General features: G+C 39.8%; 4 protein-coding genes and 1 non-coding gene across 8 annotated transcripts in view; 1 reads left to right on the top strand and 4 right to left on the bottom strand.

The window, feature by feature from the left end:
* Nucleotides 1-4,828, top strand: part of loxl2a (lysyl oxidase-like 2a) — a 33,066-nt gene extending 28,238 nt beyond the window's left edge. The window contains exons 10-14 of the mRNA XM_022200375.2: nt 217-457; nt 787-902; nt 1,153-1,289; nt 1,761-1,872; nt 4,063-4,828. Coding sequence (XP_022056067.2) covers nt 217-457; nt 787-902; nt 1,153-1,289; nt 1,761-1,872; nt 4,063-4,133 — 677 coding nt within the window. The 3' untranslated portion in view covers nt 4,134-4,828. The remainder of the gene's footprint in view (nt 1-216; nt 458-786; nt 903-1,152; nt 1,290-1,760; nt 1,873-4,062) is intronic.
* Nucleotides 1,940-11,539, bottom strand: r3hcc1 (R3H domain and coiled-coil containing 1). Of its 2 annotated transcripts, none has more exons than XM_022200390.2 (9): nt 11,283-11,539; nt 10,777-10,895; nt 9,390-9,527; nt 8,526-9,066; nt 8,151-8,326; nt 7,639-7,709; nt 7,435-7,530; nt 7,130-7,273; nt 1,940-3,789 (listed from the first exon to the last, which is right to left on the bottom strand). In XM_022200390.2, the coding sequence occupies exons 1-8, from the start codon at nt 11,349-11,351 to the stop codon at nt 7,164-7,166; spliced, it is 1,320 nt and encodes a 439-aa protein (XP_022056082.1). In that variant the 5' UTR covers nt 11,352-11,539; the 3' UTR covers nt 1,940-3,789; nt 7,130-7,163. The 2 variants fall into 2 exon arrangements, with proteins under 2 accessions (XP_022056082.1, XP_022056090.1); XM_022200398.2 differs by lacking the exon at nt 11,283-11,539 and adding an exon at nt 11,131-11,276.
* Nucleotides 11,540-13,398: 1,859 nt separating this feature from the next.
* golga7 (golgin A7) lies at nt 13,399-16,382 on the bottom strand. 2 transcript variants are annotated; one of them, XM_022200446.2, is made up of 6 exons: nt 16,257-16,381; nt 15,650-15,772; nt 15,418-15,570; nt 14,928-15,029; nt 14,412-14,471; nt 13,399-14,240 (listed from the first exon to the last, which is right to left on the bottom strand). In XM_022200446.2, the coding sequence occupies exons 1-5, from the start codon at nt 16,263-16,265 to the stop codon at nt 14,424-14,426; spliced, it is 435 nt and encodes a 144-aa protein (XP_022056138.1). In that variant the 5' UTR covers nt 16,266-16,381; the 3' UTR covers nt 13,399-14,240; nt 14,412-14,423. The 2 variants fall into 2 exon arrangements, with proteins under 2 accessions (XP_022056138.1, XP_051804709.1); XM_051948749.1 differs by lacking the exons at nt 13,399-14,240; nt 14,412-14,471 and adding an exon at nt 14,527-14,804 and having other exon boundaries at nt 14,908-15,029; nt 16,257-16,382.
* Nucleotides 16,383-17,922: 1,540 nt separating this feature from the next.
* rplp0 (ribosomal protein, large, P0) lies at nt 17,923-21,466 on the bottom strand. Of its 2 annotated transcripts, XM_022200434.2 has the most exons (8): nt 21,366-21,466; nt 20,953-21,060; nt 20,487-20,662; nt 19,841-19,928; nt 19,058-19,204; nt 18,686-18,871; nt 18,437-18,577; nt 17,923-18,147 (listed from the first exon to the last, which is right to left on the bottom strand). In XM_022200434.2, exons 2-8 carry the CDS (start codon nt 21,004-21,006, stop codon nt 17,995-17,997), a joined length of 945 nt encoding a protein of 314 aa, XP_022056126.1. In that variant the 5' UTR covers nt 21,007-21,060; nt 21,366-21,466; the 3' UTR covers nt 17,923-17,994. The 2 variants fall into 2 exon arrangements, with proteins under 2 accessions (XP_022056126.1, XP_051804708.1); XM_051948748.1 differs by lacking the exon at nt 21,366-21,466 and having other exon boundaries at nt 20,487-20,688; nt 20,953-21,066.
* On the bottom strand, nt 19,310-19,439 carry LOC127534257 (small nucleolar RNA SNORA63). The gene has a single exon (XR_007942289.1). It is a non-coding gene; the product is annotated as a small nucleolar RNA SNORA63 (small nucleolar RNA).
* Nucleotides 21,467-22,831: the final 1,365 nt, after the last annotated feature.

Here is a 22,831-nt window from a genome sequence, read left to right on the forward strand (position 1 = left end):
TTAGTAACACTATAGTATGACAAATTTAAATTTACTCTAAAAAGTCAATGAATAAGAAACAATGAAGTGAAGCATTAATAAAACTGTGGTAGTATAGAGTATTTGCTTCAAATATTTTGCCAAAACAGACTTGATGCTATACAGCTAACTGGGAGAAATATCACTTTTCATTTCTATCTCTAATCACCACATCTCTTGCTGCTCTCTACCTTTCAGCGGCCCCAGACCTGGTCCTGAGCTCTCAGGTTGTGGAGCAGACCACCTACCTGGAGGACAGACCCATGTACGCCCTGCAGTGTGCCCAGGAGGAGCACTGTCTGTCCAGCAGCGCTGACAAAGCTGACCCTACTTCCTACCGCCGCCTTCTCCGCTTCTCCTCTCAGATTCACAACAACGGCCAGTCAGACTTCAGACCGCGGGCGGCACATCACTCCTGGATCTGGCATGAATGTCACAGGTGAGCCATCACCCCACCATTCAGTTTGACTTTTCCTTGTCTTATCATGGCTGGTGAATGAGTGAAACTTGATTGTAACTCTCAGTTAATTGCACAGGGGTACATATCCCTGCTAAAGCTAACCTTCCCAGGAATACCTATATTCTACTGCAAACTAAATTTTCTACCAGTACACCAGATCTTAGTGTTAAGCGAGGCAGACTTATCTGACTCAAAGGATAACCAATAGAGGAGTGGGTGATGAATAAATGCATATATATTATTGCAGAGCTCCTAAATATAGGTGTGTCTATGATGTTTCAACAGTTTTATGTCCTTGTATAATCCAGGCACTACCACAGTATGGAAGTTTTCACCCACTATGACTTGATGAGTCTGAACGGCACTAAAGTTGCAGAGGGACACAAAGCCAGCTTCTGTCTGGAGGACACACATTGTGATGAAGGTAAATACAGACACTTTCTTTTTCATTAGGTTACATATGTGGGCTTCAGAGCATATTCCGACTTTTACTTAACACAACCTTCTTATATATGAACTAAAACTATAATAAAATCTGCCATTTCATAAAAAAAAAATCTATGATCAAGTTAATTGATCATCTACAGCTTGTTGTCCAATTGATGAAATAAAGATCTGAATAAAGCTACAGTTGAGTTGGTTGATATGAAATCTAAAATGTGCTCTGAATTCAGGTATCCAGAAGAGGTACGAATGTGCAAATTTTGGTGCACAGGGCATCACAGTCGGCTGCTGGGATACCTACAGGCACGACATCGACTGTCAGTGGATCGACATCACTGACGTGAAGCCCGGCGACTACATCTTCCAGGTAAAACATCTGGTCTATTCGTCTAGCTGTAGTCGATATGGAACATCTGCCACTGGAAAGATCTGTCTCTTCTCCAGCCAGAATGTTCTTACAGACCAAACAGATATCAACAGTTTCCACATCTTTGTGTCTGCTTGTGTCTGGCATTAGGCCTAGGTATATCCCTATTTAGACTCAGAACAAGTGAACAGAGGTTGTTGAAGGACAGTGAACTTTCTGATGACATTACATTTACAGTCTCAAGGTTGAGGGTGAACTCTGATCCCATCTTTCTGAATGAGCTGCAGTAATTAAACATTTTGCTTTTGAGAAGCTACTAGCCTTTCCATTTACTGCCAGTTACTACATCCATATTTTTCTGTCCTTTGTAGTACCTTATTTACTTCATTTAAATGATTTATTAACAGTTTATAAATGTGCCAAGAGGAAATGCTTCAACATTTCTAACAAACAGTGTTTTCCTTCTTACAGATTGTGATAAATCCAAACTATGAGGTTGCAGAATCAGATTATACCAACAACATTATGAGGTGTCGCTCCCGGTACGACGGACATCGGATATGGACATACAACTGTCATATAGGTGAGACTACGACCTTCAGATGAAACAATATTTACTACAATCGCAAAAAGTTCAGTGGAGCATTAGATTGCACTGTATTCAATTTTATTTAAAGGAAAATCTACATTAAAATGCAGAGTCTGTGACATTTGAATCATCACGTCCTGAACCGGTGTGACAGCGTAGGTTCTGCACCATTATACTAAATATTCTGAGTTTATTTACGTTTCTATCCCCTGAAATGGGTGACTGTGCATAAAAATATCCATGTGATGTAAATTTAATAGCATCATATTACAGTTGAGTCATTCTTAACATTAAAGGGGAACTTCGGTTTTGTTTCAACCTGGGGTCTGTTTTCATACGTCATTTCATACATGTGAGTGATGGAGAAATGAATTTTTGACATAGCTCCAGTATTTAGCCAGGCAGGCAGCTTAGCAGCTCAGCTAGCAGCTCGGCTAGTGAAAAGTATGGGGCAACTTGCCCCCCGCATCAAAGTCCGCCCTAACGTGTTTTTTCCCCCACACTGACCGGCTTGGATAGTTTCAACGAGTGTCCCACAACATACTAGAGATGAGAAAACAGACCCCTGGTTGAAAAAAAACCAAAGTTCCCCTTTAAGACTTTTTGACAGCATGAACTGGTTCACTTTACTTTTAATTCACTGAACTACCCAACAGATGCAGCTTATTTCTACAAAAATAATGCAGAGATTCCAAAGAATAATTTCTTTCTCTCTCTTATGAGGCACTAAAATAATTTCAAGATCAAGCTATTTCAGCACAACAAAACTAAAATATTGAACATCTTTTCCAAACATTTATAATTCTTTCTGTATGGCATCTTTCACTGATTTAAGGTTGATGCTAAGTCAGTGACAAAAGGACCTTAAAATAACAGCACCATAACAAGTATAAAAGAACCGAACATTCAAGTTTCCAGAGCTCAAACTTCAGCTGTTCAAAACCGTTTTCTGTAATGTGGTGTGAAGAACATGAATACTTTGCGTAAAGTAGCTATGTGTTAAGTAAAATACTAGGAACCACTTAAAGTCTTACAATTTGTTTTAAAATAAACAAAACATTGTAAGATATGAGTTCAGAAACATTGACAGACTAGTGTTATTTTTGCACAAACAGAACTCTGTTAATAAATCTTCATTACTATTGAGATCCTGAACATTACCCGGTGGATGAATTTGTCATTAAAGGTCCCATAATATACTCATTTTAAACAAGGTAGTTTATGTGCCACATGTCTCAATAATGTGTATTTCAAGCTTAAGTTCAAAATGCTGCATATATTACTTGGTTTGGCCTTTTCACCCTGCTCTAAACGGGCTGTTTCAGTGTCGGTAGGTAGCATCTGTCTGTGCACTCTCGGCAGCTGAAGCTGGACATGTGAATATGTTTAAAAACAATAAAATTTAAATGAACCTGCATTTTGCGTAACATGGCCACACTAAGTTGGAAGGAGGAAACACTTATGCACAATTATGCAACTAACTCTGCATCACAAAGTGGAAACAAAAACACCCTGTCCGTAAATTTAACACCCCTGAAACGCACCTTAGTCTCAAGTCAACATGCAATAAAACTCAAACATTTTAAGACATTCTTCCAGTATTTCCAGTGATTTTAGAACCATCCATTCTATACCTTGTTTCTTTAACGTGGTGCTGACAGTGAGCAACAAGAACCACAACAGCAATGTCCAAAGGGAGCAGGTTCAGCTACGGGACAGCAGCTCTGAGGGTAATTGTGTCTTGCTCAAAGACACTTCAGCAGGGTGGATGTTGACGGCTGCCTTTTTCAGTGAAGAGGACATACAGTGCTGAACAGCAGCTGTACTCTTCATAATCAGTCAGCTGTTTATGACCACTGTGGCATCTTTTCAGACGGCTGGTGAATGCAGGCCAGCCACTGCGGGACCTTTCTGTAGGAGAGACAAAATAAATCATTTGCAAAAGTTAGCTGACTTTAGGCCACAGTTGGTCTCATGTTGTGTCAATAATTTGTGAATGAAATGATTTTCTGGTCATCACTTTGTCACCACATCATATGAGGAGCAGGCTTGTTCAGAAGGTGCAATTTTATCAGTTTAAAAAAGAGCGGTACTGAATTAATGACATCAGCTTCACTAAGAAACTAATAGGAATAATTTAACGATACAGAGGTTTGATCATCTCATCTCCTGTCGTTCTCACAGGTGGCACACTGAGTTCAGACACAGAGGAAACATTTCCAGGATTGCTGACCAACCAGCTTTCACACAGGTAGACCTACAATGGACAGCACACAGTCGGCATTGGAGAAGCATATGCTAATATTTGACAACCACTAGAAGAGGCTGTGCGGTTTTGCTTCCTGAAGCAGCGTGTGATTGCTGGGCTCAGCTGGTATGATAGATTACGACTCAATGGAAAAATGAATTGCTTGCTTGCTTGCTAAATCCATTAACCACATTCAGCTGTAAACAAGTGTTTCTATCTTTTAGTGTCTCTTGCCTTTCCTGTCAGTACAATGTAGGTTTGTCATGGTGCTGCTTATTGGGAGAAATGCCACACAAATGGCAGCTTAATAATTTATTAAACTGTGCAAACAGTTGCCTTCCAAACCAAAGTTTTAAGTGTTTGGGAAACGCCTCGAACAAAAACTCATTAGATGAGTCCAAGGCCTTTATGTCACGCTTGCTTTGAATGGATGAATGTTGTCTTCTGTTAAATCTGGTGCTAACTAGTCAGAATTTTGCACTGTGTGTTTTTCAGCAAATTGTTGAATTGAAAGGCAGGTGTTCAAATTACATTTGCTCCCACAGTATTAATAGTTAAAGCTATTTACTCAAAACTGAAAACAAATACTGTGCATGACTGTAACAATCACTGCAGAGCAACGTGCCACAAACTATGGCAACAACACAACTGACAAGACAAATAACCTCTGTTCTCAGAGGGTCTGTATTTAACTCCCCAAAAGTTACGAAAACTTGTAACCACATCTGTATTATGAGCATCTCAAAATAGGATTTATTGTATTTTCTGTTGGAGCACCCAACAGGCCAAATGAGACCGATGCCAACAGTTGCTTGGATTTGGTTCCTGCAGTGTTTCTGACAGTCTGTGAAGATTTTTAGTCATAAATTTGAGTCAGAATTAAACTGCATGGGAAAAAGTGTTTTTTCTCATGAATTTGTGTTCCACATGCTTGAACTATTTGTTTTTAAATGTTGTGCTTATTGATTTTTTTCTTGACTGCAGCAGTTGACACACATTTTCATCTTCATGATCTGCACATCCCCTCAGCTTCTCTCTCAGTGTCTGAGTTTCATTAAATTATTATCGTCAGGGACTATGATACCATTGTGGAAGTACTGTAACAGCCACACATTTATGTGAAAATGCCTCTTCGTGGTTTTGTAAATTAGTTTTTTTTAATGTAGCAATTCAAGGATCCTTCATTTTACAAGGGTACTTGTTAGTTGCTGTCGGTTTTTATTTTGTATGCATGAATGAATGTGGAAAAGCATTACATTTTTTAAATAAAAAAAATGGTGAAAGCAGACAAACCTTTGTTATGTTTCTTTATGTGTATTAAGCCATTTTTAAAGCAACATAGGATTTGCATCCTGATCCTAATAAAAGCCACACTTCTGGTTCAAATTCAACTTTCAGACAGATGACTTCACCTTTTCTTCAAGCACTCTTTAAAAAGAAGAATTCATAGCTGAATCAAGGACTGCAAGCTGTCCAGTCCTTGAGGCAGCAAAGCAACCACAAACCATAATATTTCCACTATTTTACAGTTGGTATGAAGTCCTGCTGAAAAGCGAAAAGTTACAGTAAAAGTAGACTTATTTGACACAGACCAAACGACTCTGTCTTCGATTTGTCTGTCCAGAGCACACCACATCAAGCGCCTATTTCTGATTACAGACGAAGTACTTGACACCAAGAGTTGCAGAGTTACTTACAGAGTGGAATGATTACTTTTTAATAAATTGGAGAAAATTTTAAATCCCTGTTTTGCAGGTATCCAAAACCATTTGGTTTTGTGATAATTAACACTTGGTGAATATTCAGAAAAAAACACAAAGAATGCTTTGTGTCACATCAGTGTGTGAATGGGTGCATGTGATGTATAATGTAAAGTGCTTTAGGCATCGTTTCAGGTATAGTAAAGTGCTATATAAATACAAAACATTTACCATTTACAAAGGATGCTTTACTTACAGAAAGCTCCTACTAGTCAACAAAAAAGACACTTCAGAACTGGCATTAAAATGTATCTCCTTGTGCATCTCCACCACTTGTGATCAGATCTCACTTCTCCAACTCTATATGCAAATAACATCATCTCTGTTTCCAAAGATCAAATGGAACAGCAAACAGCAATGACCAGAATTTAAACAGGAAGTCACCGCAATACAGACTGGGTAAAGGAAACCCAAATACAGTGATATAGCTCTATGGGCCTTTCAGAATTTTTAGACAATGTGGGCAAAGCCAGTTTATGCAATTTGAGAATAAGGATAAGTATTACACAGATGACATAAGGGGGGAAGGTAGCCCTGCAGTGCACCCCAGGATACATTTCCACACACACTTCTTAAAGAATGTGGCCATATGTGGTCCAGACCACCTCCCAAAGTGGTCTGACTGATCGTCACTCTGAACAGTTTTGGGTGCATTCACATCTGTACTCCACTAGTGTTCGGATAACCAGAGATGCATGTTAATGCCAGATGTGGAGAGAGCTACAGACAATCTGGCAAAGAATAAAGGGTAACAGGGAAGAACATGGGGTTGACTGGGAGCTAAATGATAGGCAGGCACGCATAAAATGTTGGTGAGGAGCAAAACCGTGGTCAGGTGAGCAGTAAACACACTGACGCGATACACTGACGACCTCTGGTGGATGAGAGGAGAGACACAGGGTGCAAAGAGACTGAATTAAAAAGACAGGATAAGTCCATGACAAATACTGCCAAACTGTCCTACTTAAATCACCATAACAGTGATAAATAGACAAAGACATAAAAAGTATTATTTCTAGTGATTGTAACAAGAACATGAGCACTTGGTTAGCCAGACGACAATATGCAACAGCTACTCCACAGCTATTTTTCTCTGTCCACAACAAGAAAAATCAAGCAATGGTGAGACAAGCCAATTTTCAGGTCACAGAAAATGAATTAATTTCCAGTAACTCATTCAAGTCCAAGGTGTTTGCTAGAATAACTTAAAATACCTTAAACCTGTAGCTGTTAGTTTGCTCACCTGCAGTATCTGCTAACAGCACTAGCATTTTTCTTTAATATCGCGGCACTCTGCCTTGTCCCTGTATGCCCAAGGCTCTGGTGACCATCCGCCTGGCGACAGCACAGTCCGTCCTTGGCCGTTCCTTCACTGGCTGGATAAACTCTAGAAGAAGGCACAAACAACTATCTGATCCACATCATCAGCTTTAAAATCAATTCCAAGGTTCCAGGATAGAAAGACATGAATAAAATAACAATATTGTGGCTTAAAGTATGTCCTGAACTTTCTTTGAGTAGCCACAGGACTATAAGTGAATCTCCTACCTGCTGATCTGATGGCCTTGCTTTGGGATTTTTTACTTCCATTAGCCAGTGTTCGTGTCTTCAGCAGTGGGTGGCAGACAGAGAGGGCCTGGAGTGCTGTAGATGACACAATAAACATGTTCATAATATAAATAAACATGATTTACATGCCAGCGTTTACCCTCAAACCCAAAATCAGGTTCATTGTACAGGAAAGGCTCTCACCTGCCGACTCACTGGAGAAAACGCCAAGTGCATGCGTATTGTCCACCCACTGGATCTTCATTCCACCATCGCTGAGACAGACAGAGAAGCACTTTAGGAAACTGGTGGCTGCGTAAGAAAATATCTAAGGCACGTATTAGAAAGTTGAAAAACTGAATAAAATTAAACTCAGAAGAAACCCAAGTAAAACACACCCAGGTCCCACTTTGTATTGTACAGCTGCACAAGCTCATGCGATTCAATACAACATTGACAATGTTTGTAATATATTAGAAATATTCACTTTTGTTTGGTGTATCCAAATTATAGTTAAAGGTGGCATTGTACGGACTATATTATCTTGAGTAATGTGTATGACATACAGTATTATTGAATGACCACCTAAATGACAGTGTCAAAAAAGAACATTACTGTGTTTGTAAAAGTAGGAATGTTTTGGCAGTTCGCATGTATGGAGTAAAACATCAAAGGAAGCAAAACAGCAGTAAAGAATCTCAACTCTCTGCTCTCACCTGTACTCTACGAAAGCATCGAGAAGGTCATCTGTCTTCAACATAGCTGGGAAGTCATAAATCTCAATCACATGGCGAAAGTCATCCGAGTTAAAATGCATCAACTCATAAAAAGAGTAGTCACTCTGGACATGCTCAATGAAAACAGAAACCGCCTCTTTCAGATGTGCCTTGATCTGAAAGAACACACAATACATGTATACAATGTTGCCACTACATGAAAAGGATTGTGTAATGTGCAGATTTATAAAAAAAAATCAATAATCATGGAATACCTGAATGAAGAGATGATATTATTTATATATGAGTATTAGTGAATGAAAAAAACTATAGAAAAACAATCACAACAACAAAGTTAAATGAGTGTTAACTCACCTCTTCAGTAACATCATCTGTGTCTGTACCTCTGTCTTCTGTCAGAGGACTGTTCGACACAATATCAACATCCTCCTCGTCCTTTACGGTCATGTTACCGAAGTGAGACTGAATCTCGTCCCAGACAACGGTCTCACCGTCATGCAGCCTCAGCTCCAAGTTTCGTTTCTCTTCCCGAGTACACAGTGCTGAACTGTTTGAGGAAGAGTCAAGAACACTGTCTGCTACAATGCCGAATGATCCCTGTCTGGTAGTAGATTCACTCTTTTCATTTTCTTTACTTTCAGGGCAGGAACAAGAGTCTGATGAGCTGCTAATGGAGCTACTGCTATGACAAGCCGTGGGTCCTTCTGAGTTTTGTAAAGACAGTCTCTCCCGAGCAGCCCGTGGCACGTAGAGGGGCTTATCTGGCCTTTTAGGTCTTCGGTTTTGTGTTGGGATTGAATGTTTAGATTTGACACCACTGACCACATCCCCACTGCTACTTACAGGCTCTTCACTCAAGCTGCTGCCCAAGTCACTGCCATCCTCAACCTGACCCCTACAGAAAAACACACAAAAACATAAAATGTCTGTACAAAAATTAAAGAATTTTCAATAGTAGCAGAATGACATGAGTGCAATGTTAAATATTAAAAACCAACTACTCTGCCTTCAATCACTTTGGAGGACTTTTCTCCCTTTCAGTATCCTGCACTCAATCAAATTTTAAAATACTATTGAAAAAAACAGAGGTTTAACACCATAACATGTCTAAATTACATGTACCAAAGGTGCCTTTACACCTTCTTAGATAAGTCAGTTCCTTGCAGTTTATAAAATACATAACAGACGGTTAGGTGTGACCAGCAATGCGTTTAGTACCTGAGCTCAGAGTGGCAAACCACCACCCTGCGACACCAGCTCTCCCCTACAGAGAAGGTGCTGAGGTCTGGCAGGTCCTCTGCGGTCTTGTGAATCAGGTATCGCAGTCTGCTGGGTAAAGGGGGAAACAGGAGCACACTGGAGAGGGACACAGGAGGGAACAACAGAGATAGACAGTCAGCAGTTGGGTTTTTTTGGATGTACAAAAACAACATAATTTTTTAATAATTGAAATACAAAACTGAGGCTTAGTAGATAACATACGGAAGTCTCAATGAGATCAAGATCTTTTTGCTACAGACACAATAAACATACTCAGTCACACAAATGGACATATAAAAGGCTTCAGAAACAATCACATCTCTTTAAATAGACCTAAGTTAACAATTACAATTAAAACGAGCCCTTCTTGTGTTTAAACTATCTGTTTCAAGAGTTGGCCAAACCTGAGATCTGGTCTGGTGAAGAACAAATGTAAATTTGAAAGACAGTATAAGTTATTCATGCTGCTTTTGGTTACAATACATTTTTAGTGAACAAATGGCGTGGGGTCAGCAGAGGACCAATGTAGCTGTTCATAAATATAATATTTACTACAATCAGTGTATCTATGATTGCAAGACTTTACACACGTCACACTGGTGGCTTCATTACTCTGTTAGACTGACAATAATCTGTCAATCAGACAAAGATTGCTTTAACCCTAATGTTCCTCACAGCTGTATTCTGACAGACCCTCCCTCAGTGATGGAGACAAGTTAACTTTTCATGCTTATGAGCTTGGACAGTACATTGAGTGACGAAGCTATAATACGTACTAATGAATAGTAAACAAATGTCTAACTCTAAACTAATAGCAAGCTTATCACACAGTCAATATGACTAGCAGCCTAGTTTATTTATAAACTACTAACAAGGAAAGGTCTATTCATTACCACTCGCTGAGTAAAAATGTCCTGACAGCTGTGATGGAGCTCAGGACTCAACCCACGGATGGCTGCTATGTAACAAATGATTAAACTGAAGCTTTTCAACGGTGACTTCGAGTATGTGAATTAGATCCTGACTGATTCTGTCCCCTTGTCAGGATAATGCAGAAGTAATTAATGAAGTTATTGCTGTTGTTCCAAGTGTGTAAATGCTTGCAGCTGTCCACCATTGGAGATACTGATATTGATTCTGCTGCTGTCTAATGCTGCAGACATTTAATAAACTCAGTGTAAAGACTCCTACAAACAGCTGAAAGCGACAAATTCAACCACAACTCCCATTACGTTTTGTCAAAAATCCTGATACATTTATTACTGATTACTCTCATTCGTCTAGGCTGCAAATTTTACTTGAACGTGACCAGGGTGCTCATTAAATTAACGAGTAGAAGCGTTACCTCTCTCGGTTGCTCTTCTTTCTGTATGCCCACAGCTCATTCTTCACACAATGCACGAATTTACACTCATCCTTCGCAGGAAGCATGTTGTCGCCAGGGTGGATAGAGAAGAGCTGGTGCTGTGGACAGTAATGTTAAGTTCACTTTTAGCTCATCTAACCAGCCGTAACATCAAAACCAATCAGCCACATGCTGAAGGCAAATTCATGTTTACTAGCAACGTTAGCTAGCAGGTACGGCTAGCTACGTTAAAGAAAGGACCACCACCTTTACTGGTTAAAGAAGGGTAGAAGACTAATTGGTTTTTCAGTATTAGTGTCCTCAAACAGGAGTTAAATTCACAACACATCTTACTTTGCCTGGTGTACACACACACGTGGCCGTTAAATGTCACTTTAGCAGATGCTACTTGAAGCTAGCAGTAAGCAGGTGGTCTTATCGTTGAGGTTGGAGCTTCATTGAGATGTTGTGGACGAAGTGTCGCAGGTGAACACAGTTAAACTCACCGCCAGCAGAGCTCCAGCAACTATCAAACAGCGGCTAGCCTCCGTATGTGTTTTATTCAACGTCGACATCCGCTCTGACCTCTTCAGAATTAAAGTCGCTTTTAACGTCAGCTAAGCCACGCCGGGGTGCTCAATGGGTTAAGCAGGCGACCCATGTATAGGGGCTGGTCTCCGACGCAGCGGCCCGGGTTCGATCCCTGCTCACGGCCCTTTGCTGCATGTCTTCCCCCAACTCTTCTCCCCATTTCCTGTCTGTCTCTATATGTCTCCTGTCAAATAAAGCCTAGAAAAGGCCAAAAGATAATATTTAAAAAAAAAAGCTAAGCTGTAAAAATACTATTTTAGCTTTATTATTTATATAGCAGCGATTATTTAAAACCAAATGGCCCCTTTCACATTACGGAAATTCCAAGTTTGGAAAACCAAATTTTAATTTAATATAACCCACTCTTCCCTATAAGTTGGGTAAATTTTAGATAACATTTTGTCAGTACAAAATAAGGCTCTGTTTTATTTTATTACAATACACATACACAAACTTTTTCTGTTGTTACTTTTTTTTAAGTTATATGGAATGATGAAGTGAATAAAAAGTTTTGACCCCAATATATTTGGGCTTTTTTTTTTAACAAGAATGTCTAAAATAGATTGATAAATACTTTATTTAGGGAAATTGAAGACTCTTTTAAGTTAAAGCGAAAACAGATTTCTACAAATCGATGTCAATTCATAAAGAAAAATGTAAATACTTGATTGCATAAGTATTCACTCTCTTCAAATCAGTAGACACACCACTGAGCCTGTGTGGATGGGTCTGCGTCAGCTTTGCACATCTGGACACTTCTATTTTACCCCACTCACCTCAGCAAAACTGCTCAAGCTCTGTCATGTTGCATGGGGACTATGAGTGAACAGCCCCTTTTAAGTACAGTCACAGATTCTAGATCGGATTGAGGTCTGGGCTTCGCCACTTCAGAACATTCGCTTTGTAGTTTTTAAAGCAATTCTCTATAGCTCTGGCTGTATGTTTTGGGTCATTGTTATGCTGGAAAACAGTCTTCACCCAAGACACAGTTCTCTTGCAGACTACATGAGGTTGTCTTCCAGGATGTTCCTGTACAATCCTAAGATTCATTTCACCCTCTGTCTTCACAAGCCTTCCAAGACCTGTTATTGGGTAGCACCTCTACGTCATGATGCTGCCGCCACCATGCACCACAGTGGGCATGGTGTGTTTGTGATGATGGGCAGTGTTTGGTGTCCACCAAACATCGCATCGAAGCAGATGGCCAAGATTTTAATTTTGATCTCATCACACCAAGTAACTTTCTTCCAGCTGATTTCTCCCACGTCTTATTGCAAAATTCAGATTTAATATTGGGCTCCCCCCTAAACAGTGACTTTCTCTTTGCCACTCTCCCATAAAGCTTTGACAGGTGAAGAAGCTGGGAAACAGCTCTTGTATGCATATGTAAGCTTGTAATTTCTTCAGATGAGTCATATGTGTCATGGTGGCCTCATTCGTTAGTCTCTTTCTACCATGGTCACTCACTTTTGGTTGATCAATTTGCACATGTACCATACTCTTCCATTTCGCAATGATGGATTTAAAGGAGCCAATAGTGCTTCTTTATAATCGTGTAGCAGACACCTGTTTGGTTTTTACCCCTTACGTTCTTTCATGGCTGTCTTGAAATGTTTTACTGACCCTGGAAAATCCAGTTCTACTCACTACACACCTACCTGAAATAACCTGCAGAACAATCTAAAGCTTGACTCATTTCTATTCTTAGGACAATTACGATTTTTCAATTTCATTTTATTTCACTTCCACTTTTTCTTGTTAGAGTTGATCAATTTGTCTTAACATCTTCCAAAGAATCTATATTATTTTATTAGATTTGCTTTTAAATATTCTAATTGCTATTCAAGATTCTTTCATTTGTATACCTACAGCTTTTACTTTCCTTCTTGGCTACAATCTAAATGAGGCCTCCATACTTTAATGTATTCCGAGTTAAAATAAGGGTTGAATAAGTGAAAAAATGAACTTCTCTCTCTCTTTAAAGCCTTTTGTACTTTGAGGTTTGAAAAAAGGACCCAGCACTATTGGAAGTCAAAAGATTTCAGCAAACAACTATTTATTTAGATAAAACATAAGAGTAATTGTAAGAAAAGAAGACCAGTTGTATCAAACACCATCTACAACAATCATCTGTGGAGGGTTTACAATGTCCGTGATGTTTGGCGATAATGAAAACAGGGATGACATTTGCAACATAGATAGTAAACCTTTTGAGAAACCTGTAGCACGACTGTTAAACATGATTTGGGAGATTTAGTGCACCTGCTGTATGTCACAGAGGAGAGGGACATTTCTCAAAGAGCACTAGGTGTTGTTTTTTAGTGATGCGCTTATTAACGGTGAACATGCTTCATCTCAGAAGTCACAAAAATCTCCCACAAGATATGATTCCCCATAAAAAAAAGTCACAGTCATGCACAGAGAAGAAAACATTTGCCTCAACAAAGGCCACAACCATCATGGCAATACTGTTGAGAACTACCCATACTGTTTACACACTGTGCCAACATCTGCAACCCAACCAGTTTCTTTCTAAATTCTTGGCGACTACACAGTATTTGACCGTACATCATTTGTTTTACGACACACACGTCAAGTCACTCACAATTACGGTGGTCAAAAAGTGGCATTTGACACGATGGCACTAATCGTAAAGACTGGTCTTGATCAACTAGGTCCCGATTTATACATCGCCTCGTGTATAAAAAGACATGAAAAACACATTTACAAACATATTAGGATAGGCCGACATTTGAGTACTTATAAATAAACAGAGAAAAGGAAGAATAAAATTATATACATAATTCGGGTGGAGCAGAAGTCTGAATATGTGCTGTCAGATAGATGAGGAATATCTGGTGAGAGTCATCAGCCTGTACAGTAAAGGAAGAGCAGAAGCAAAATTCTGTCAGACAAATAAACAAAGGTAAAAGCAAATTAAATTTCAGTGTTGCTTTGGCTCATCAAGTGTTTGCAGTCATTATGAAGTTACAGAATTACAAGTGCTTACACATGATTAACAATGCAGTTAAAAGACAACATACCCTGAGATTATTTTATCTTCCAGAGCCAATACTTCTGTCTTCAAAGATAGTCACTTCAACCTGGAAAAGAGCAAATTAAGGAAAGTACAGAATACTACATGTGTATATTCTCATATACCCACATTGTGTTATAACAGTACTGTTTGATTAATAGAAATAAACTAATCCCCGCTGTGTCCGTTTGTTCATATGACAGAGAATTGCCTAAAGCTGAGTAAATCAACAAGAAATTATCCTGATCAAACATGTAGGCACAAATATTTTGGGGTGGGTCAGACAGAAAAATATACAGATACGGCTTATTTGATCGAAGTTCCAAAATATTCCTTCCCAGCAGTGAATTTCCATATCTAGGTTGATGAGCAGACGGGTCATAACCAAGACCACAAAAACCTACAAGAATAGAAAATAGATGGTTAAGTCTTGGGCAACAACTGCTGCATATTCTGTAGACATCTATGTCAGTTAGCCCCAGTAATCATGCCGATTTTCTGACTTTTGCCAGCTTAAGGATACAACTCGGAGGCCTCGCTCAATGGGGTCAGTCAGCAGCAAGCCCCTGGGAGCATATATCTTCTCATTCTGATCTTTAATGTATCTGGCAATCTTCTTTAACACCTGTACACAGAAAGACAGAGAGCAGGACACAACTATGAGCTATTGCTGATGCAAAGGTCAGCCCATAAATAAAGGGTGAAACTAAATGTTGATTGATTTGGGAAAAATATGCAATATAAAGCCTTTTTAAAGTTAATTTTAAGCTGAATAATCATTGTGTATTAAATTTAAAGCATGTAATGGAGCATTAACACTTGAGATAACATCTAATTGTTTAGAGAAAGAGGATGTCATGATTTGGTAAAACTATTTACACAACAGTTTAATCTCTGGGTCTGACAGGCTGTAGGATTATTTTAAAATTATATTTCAATATAAAATGAACTGTTCAGCCCTGGTGAAAATGACCACTGATGCTACACACAGCATAACACTGAGGCAATGTTACCTTCTCATAGTGCGTCTCCATACAGAGGAAGATGGTGTAAGCTGTTAGACAAGCCAAACAACCCTCCAGGTACGACTTCCCTCCTAACTTCTCTGCCTCTGCATACAGGTTGTTCAGAGCCTGGATCGTCTCCTCAAACTGCTGCTTATCAAGCTGAAACCACAACAACAGTTCATACCCATAATCTCGGAGTACTGAAAAAACTAATTATCAGCGATAACTCGGTACACACCCTTGACTCCAGCTCAGAGGGGAACTTGGTCTGGAACCTGCATATGGTTCCTGAACTGTAGTCTCTCTGGACAAACACCTTGGAGGAGACAGCTGGCTGCTGGAGGTCCTGTAAGCTGTGGGTCTAGACAAGAATTGAAATTTTACACGACCGGTTTACTAAAAAAGTATATGTCGGAATGATTACAACAGCAGCACTTATTATCAAGCTCGCTAGCATTTGAACTCTGAGGGAAATGAAGACGCCAATATTATAACGCTAGCCAGATATAACTTATTCATACTCAGGTTACTATAAGGCTAATACCACAACACGAATTATGTTTCCTTTTACCAACCTAATCTGATGACAACTGCCACCTATGTAATGTTGACTCTATGGAGAATTAGTAAAATATTACTCCACCCTATGATCCTGTTCTGTTATGAGCTAACGTTAGCTAATAACACGCTAGCTTACGTTTGCTGAGCCATCAACGCCGCTGTTAAATATGGCAATGTCACTATTTACTATCGCCCACAACAAGAAGAAACCATAAACGGGTGAATTATTTACATATCTACATACATGCCAATCTTTAAAAAGCGAAATAAACTGAAAAACTTACCTCAGCCATAGCGGACGTGTCTCCTGAAGCTGCTGCGCATCTGACTGCCACTGCTGCACCAGGCCCACTGCTTTCAAAATAAAAGCCGCTATCTACAGCAGTAGCTCATATTTAGCAGCTCAGTGTGAAATTTATTTATATCTTTATGGTTTTTTTTATCCTTACCTAAATATTCTCTCTGCGTTCGAGCTTTTAGTGGACGAGGGGCAGATTTTGAAATAAAAAAAAAAGTTAAAATGAGTAAGCCATATCAGTCAAACTTTTCAATGCAACAAACTCAACTAGACAAAAAGTACTGGCAGTACTTCAATTAAGAAATATTTAAACTCAAGGTGACACTTCCAAATTCCAACCGTTGAGCTCTAATGATTTTTAATACAATGTCTGCCAAAATTGGTGCTCCTTCTCATGCTATGGGTCATTTCATGAAAAAAAAATCTTTAAATTTTAGTATATATAAAATAACCATGTCACATTTTACCTTAAAACTAGCATGGCATCATCATGAGGTACATTTGCACATGCTGTATACATGGATATACATGCACAGGGCTTATTCACCCAGTGTCGTCATGATTTTAATTCCTTGATTAAATAGAATCTCAAGATTCAAATTTTGCAAATGTCAAAATATAACTATATTAGAAAATCATTTTGACATGCAAGGAAGTATGGATGAAAGATGAGCCTGGTGTCAAAATGCAGGTACAAAATCTTCACTTTTTGACCAATCACCTGTCCCACATGGTGATATGACTTTGGAAATTTACCCTAAAGTTTTTTTCAATACATCCAGGGCACCAGTGTTTGCTTCTATTACTCTCTGTCATTGACATTAAACTGGTGCAGTTTTGCTATTGAAACTACAATAGCTCCCATGCTACTGTTGCTCAAAGATGAAATTGTGACATCTGAAATAGATTTTAAAATTATTTTTATTTTTAAATTGAATGTCTATCCCCTGTAACTATGGAATTATATAGGCTGAAAAATGCTAGAAAAAGCACAAGAATTATGTACCTCAAATAATGTAAATGTAAAAAATCTTGCAGGACTTCATTTTATATACTAAAAGTTACTGAACAAAAAAAAAAAAACATGGTGACGCTGGGGGCCAGGTATAAACTGTTTCTACATTGGTTTAATCTTACAACCTCATTAATGACCTCATAAGTGAAACAAATTTAAAAAGTAATCATCTGCTGAATATATATTTTACAATATGATCCATTATAGTTTAGTGCCGCAAATAGCTGAAACATCTACAAATACCATATTTTGTCATGCCAGTCCTTTATGCATTATGATCATTTGCAAATATATCTGGGTCATAAAATTGGCCAAATGCCAACACTGTTCTGCATTTTGAAAGAGGACACACCCAAACAGGAAGTGTTCAATGCTCTGGTTTGACCAACTTCCTGAGGAAAAACATTTGATGTTATATAAAGGTTTATCTCCAGTACAGACTTAGTCTAAGGTCTAAATCAATAAATGCTCTGATTATTGTTAAAAATATATATTACACTACAATGTCTGTGCCTTTCATAGCCTCCAGTTTCTTAAGTGAACCAGCATGAAGAACAAAACCTCCTTAAGGGAGTACAATAATTTATACAACTGCTTTCCCTGTGCCGTGCCAAAATACACAACTTGACAAGGAATGTGGACTTTAGGATGGTTTTTATTGAATCATGGTGTCATTTGACTCAAATCTGGTTCTGCTCGCTGTATTTTATTAGTCGAACAGACCGAAGCCCATGTCGTCGTCTGATTCCTCAGACTCTTCCTTCGCCTCCTCCTTAGCAGCAGCTGGAGCTGCAGCGGTCTCAGCAGCTGCTGCAGGTGCTGCAACAGCAAAAGCAGATGGATCAGCCAGGTAGGCTTTGACCTGCGGGGACAAAACGGGTACAAGATTAGTTTTCCATCTATACCAAGTAGTTTCCCGGGAACACAAAACTCAGATTAAAGTCTGAGTTGGGTATTACAGATAACATTTGGAATTTAAGGGCTGTTTGCAACAAAGTGTCTCTGACTGACCAGAAATCAAGACATACAGATAATGTAACATCTTTATAGGGTGAGTGACAATGCAGCGCTACACAAGCTGCACCAAAACCAGTCCTGTAAGTTAGCTTAGGGTATAATTTATTATATAATAACGTGCAAAGAAGTCATACTTTGTCTGCCAGAGGGAAGGAGTAGTCCGTCTCCACAGCGACAGCCAGGACTCTCTTGTATCCATTGATGACGGAGTGGGGGACAGAGGCCAAAGTGGGGTAGCCGATCTCCAGACACACACTAGCGATGTTCCTCACACCCTGGGGAATTCACAAGTTTGGTGAACTGATAATTTATAGATGCAACCAAAATCATGTGATTGTAATTGATTTAGCTGTGAGAATGTTTTGTAGATCACCGAGTCTCACCTCCAAGAACCTGACATGCAGAGAAGCCTCTGTGATGTCGAGCACCTCGGGACTGTAAACACTGCCATTATCATACACTTGCTGGATGATAAGTCCGAAGGAGAAGGGCGAGATGTTCAACATGTTGAGCAGCGTGGCCTCGCTGGCACCAACCTTGTCACCAGTCTTGATCAGACCGACATCACTCTGGAGAGAAAGAAAGGTAGGTTGGTTGGTTACCATCTGCAAATAATCTGGTGTATATTCAGTTTGGTACAAAGCTTACAATTTCAAAAACTTCAAGTGCCCATGTGGAATTAGAAATAATCTAACATGAATCAAATGCTTCTGTCAATCAAGCACATATTCCTGCTTAAGTACAGTTTAACTCACCAAGATTTCAATGGTTCCTCTGGAGATTTTGGTGGTGATACCAAGAGCCTGGAAGAAAGAGGTCTTCTCTGGACCCAGACCAGTGTTCTGGGCTGGCACAGTCACATCACAGGGAGCGATGGCTCCAGCACGGGCAGCTGCAGGTACCTGTGATATTTTACAGTGGAACTTTTAGTACTTTGTAGAGCAAAATCTTAAAGTGCAGGTTTGAACATGGCCAACATTTGTCAATGTTTACATTTTAGTTTGTGAATGTCTGAAACCTTACGTCCCTGGCAGTCAAGAGATGCTGACAGACAGGGATAGCGAGGAAACAGTTTACTGTTTGCAGGGGGAACGACAATACAGTACTACACAAGCTGTATTGTAACTAATCCTGCATGTTGACAATAAAAGTGGTACTGTAATCATCTAGATTTTTTCTACTTTGTTGATTATAGCTGTAAATAACATTAAAATCATCTGCTAGCACTGACTATTGAATGCAAACTCCAGTTACCATTAATTTCTATACCTAAAAGTTATTCATTTGTTTCAAAGTGTACAACACAGGTGTACTTGCCAAACTACAATTTAAGTTTGTACTTCAAGTGTTTTACAGGTTGTAAAGGTAAACTTGTAAGACATCTTACCCTCATGAAAGCTATTCTACTTTGAAATTTGCAAGCTCAAATATGTGGCGATTTCAGAGTATGAGGTGGATGTAGTCTACAACCACATGACCCTCACCATGTGGTTGTTTCTGTTCTAAACACTTTACTCCAGTCTCGTTTAAACTCTTACCTTATTGGCCAGCAGCATGTCCCTGACCTCAGTCAGATCCTCCTTGGTGAAGACAAAGCCCACATTTCCCTTAATGTGAGGCAGGAGCCTGTAAAATCATACGATTGTGTCAAATATACGAGCAAGTAATTCATTCTACAAAAGTGAAGTAGCTACCAAGTGTCTGAAACCTTGCGTCCCTGGTTGTCGGAGGAAGTAGACAGACAGGGATAGCTGGAAACATGTTACTGTTAGCAGGGGGAACGACAATACAGCACCACACAAGCTGCACTGTAACTATCCTGCTACACAACTACAGGTCCCTCACAATTATTACATAAATTGCCTGAACACAATTACTTGAGATGCCTCACTTCTAATATTTGATGAAATGTATTGCAATGCGCATTTGACATCATGGAAATATTAGGAATGTCATTGGCCAAATTTGGTAATGAGCCCAGTAAAAATGGAGCATCCATTACCTTAGAGGGGAGATTTGTCAGATGTGGAGTAAATGAGTGGTCAAAGGCATCAATACCACTAATCTAAACCTAATAAAGGCAACAACAAACAAAAACAGACAAACTGTTAACTGAAATCTACTTAGTAAACAATAACCTCTTGAAGCTGATGGCTCGAAGTAGCAGAAGAATTGTAAACTCACTTCTCCAGGGCAGGATTGTTCTCCAGGTGGCCACGGATGGCTTTGCGCATCATGGTGTTTTTGCCCATCAGCACCACAGCCTTTCCACGCAGAGACAGACGGATGGTCTGCATCTGCTTGGATCCCACATTGTCTGCACCCACAATGAAGCATTTTGGATAGTCATCCAGGAGTTGCTGCAAACACACCACTGTATGTCAGCCTAATTTCAACAGAGGAGAGTCTACAGTGTAACATTTGCAAAGAAAAAAAATGAGATGCACAAATCTTTGACTCAAAGATTACAAAAATAGCCGAATCAAATAGGTCGTAAACAGAACACATTATCATTTTTGTCTATAATCACATTACATTAAGTTCGTTTAGCAAAATACGACTGAGCTTGTGTCCTTAGATATTTCTACATGCATATTATACATGGGAAATCGTGAGTGAACACAGATGCATACGTGCCAATCACACTTACGATGATTTTCATAAAATAGTTGGACTTCCACGTGGCCCTGTCTTCCCTGGGCATCTTTGCAGTGCTTCCAAGGATCGCTTAGGAGCTGGTTTAAAGACAAGGTAGTATCTAAAGCAAGAAAATAAAATAATTGGTAAACATACTTTAAAGATAGAATATAGAAGCCCAATTCATCTCTTTACATGTGGCCGCCAGCTAACATTAGCCGGCTAGTAACAAGCTAGCGGCTAGCCAGCTAGCTATTTTAACAGGCCACACTTGGAGAAACCGCATTACGGGACCTTTACGAGACCCAAAATACATATCAGTAAATAGTACATGTGTTTATCTAGTGTGTTCACAAATCATATACAGTGTAATTCCAATAATTAACAGTTAACTTTCGTTAAACTGCGGAGAAAATAATTCCTTACCGCGCGTTAGGGTCGCGTGAAAGAAAGAGGAAAAGGAAGGGCATCGTTAGAATTTATACCAAACAAGTAACCAATCACAGCAGAGCAAAGGGCGTCAGCTTCACTGCTATTGGATAGTTTCTGTGTCGATCATATCTGTCACTTCCGCGTTAACTTCAGGAAACTGGCGTGGTGTAAATGGTGATTTTTCTGACTTTCTGTAACGGCGAAATTGATGGTTGTGTTATCAAACTGGCTAACAAAACTATTAGCAGAGCAGAAAAATGGCACAGCTGCATCTACAGCTTCCGTCTGAAGTCTGGAATCACATTTTTGGCTACCTGTCAGTGGCAGACAAGTTCAACGTCCGAGCATCCTGCAAGTATTTCATGAGACTTGTTGACCACGCGTCTCTTTGGAAAGGCTGGACAATAGTTCTGGGTTTTAAAAAAGGCTCGTACAACAGTAGGTTCTGGGCCACTCTTCGTCGCAGAAAACTTTCCAGTGTTGCGGTGAGAAGCAGCAAAGCGAAGGACTTGAGGAAGCTCGCCTTATGCCTCCCTGATCTCACCACAGTAGAGATGGATCCAAGCTCCCAGGAGACCCTCAACTGCTTGAAGGACTTTCCAAATGTGAAGCGTCTCGTAATAAGAAACAGCCGCACTGCTCTTTTGCTAGATGCTTCCACAATGTCTCAACCCCAGCAGCTGACTCACCTTAACATGTGCGGTGTTACATTTCCCACCACATCGCTGGGCAGCTTCGTTTCTATGATCTCCCAGTTTACAAATCTTACATCACTGGTTTGTCATCGGATGGGAATCTTTGGAGAAGCAGTTCCGGTCATTCATTCCATACGAAGCTGCCTGCCCAAACTGAAGCACCTCTCCTTGTCTGTTGTGCATATATTTTGTGCCTTTCACAGGGCGATCTCTTATCCGTTAGGAGGAGCACAGGAACAAGCTTCTACCTTATCCAGTTTGGAACTCATTGACTGCACAGATCATGCCATGCCAGATAATGCGATGAGGCTTATGTCTGGTTTGAACAGTCTTGCTGTTTTCTACAAGAAGGAAATATGGCCATCACCTGTGTGTCACCTGAAAACTTGGCTGCATGACCTCCCTCAGCTGTCAGCCCTGGTCGTTGTCCACGGCCCACCTGTGAACATGTATGTCGCCTCCATTCCAGCCACCGTGACCAGTCTGACGCTGTGTGTTGCAGGACTATCCTCAGAGGACATGGAAGCTGTTGCAGTGCAGCTACCCAATCTCCTCCACCTCCACATAGACCCCTGGCCCTCACATCTGGGACCTCACACTGCTGAAATCCCAAAACTGTTTAGGAAGCTCAAAAGTCTCAAACTTCGACATAAACATGTGCCAGAGAAAGATTTCTTACACCTTCACCAACTGCAGGACCTGGAGGACTTGGAGATTTTGGATCCCGAGCCACATCTCTCAGAGCTTACTGGCAAACTTCAGGCT

This window comes from Acanthochromis polyacanthus, chromosome 5, assembly GCF_021347895.1.
Source record: "Acanthochromis polyacanthus isolate Apoly-LR-REF ecotype Palm Island chromosome 5, KAUST_Apoly_ChrSc, whole genome shotgun sequence".
NCBI lineage: Eukaryota > Metazoa > Chordata > Actinopteri > Pomacentridae > Acanthochromis > Acanthochromis polyacanthus.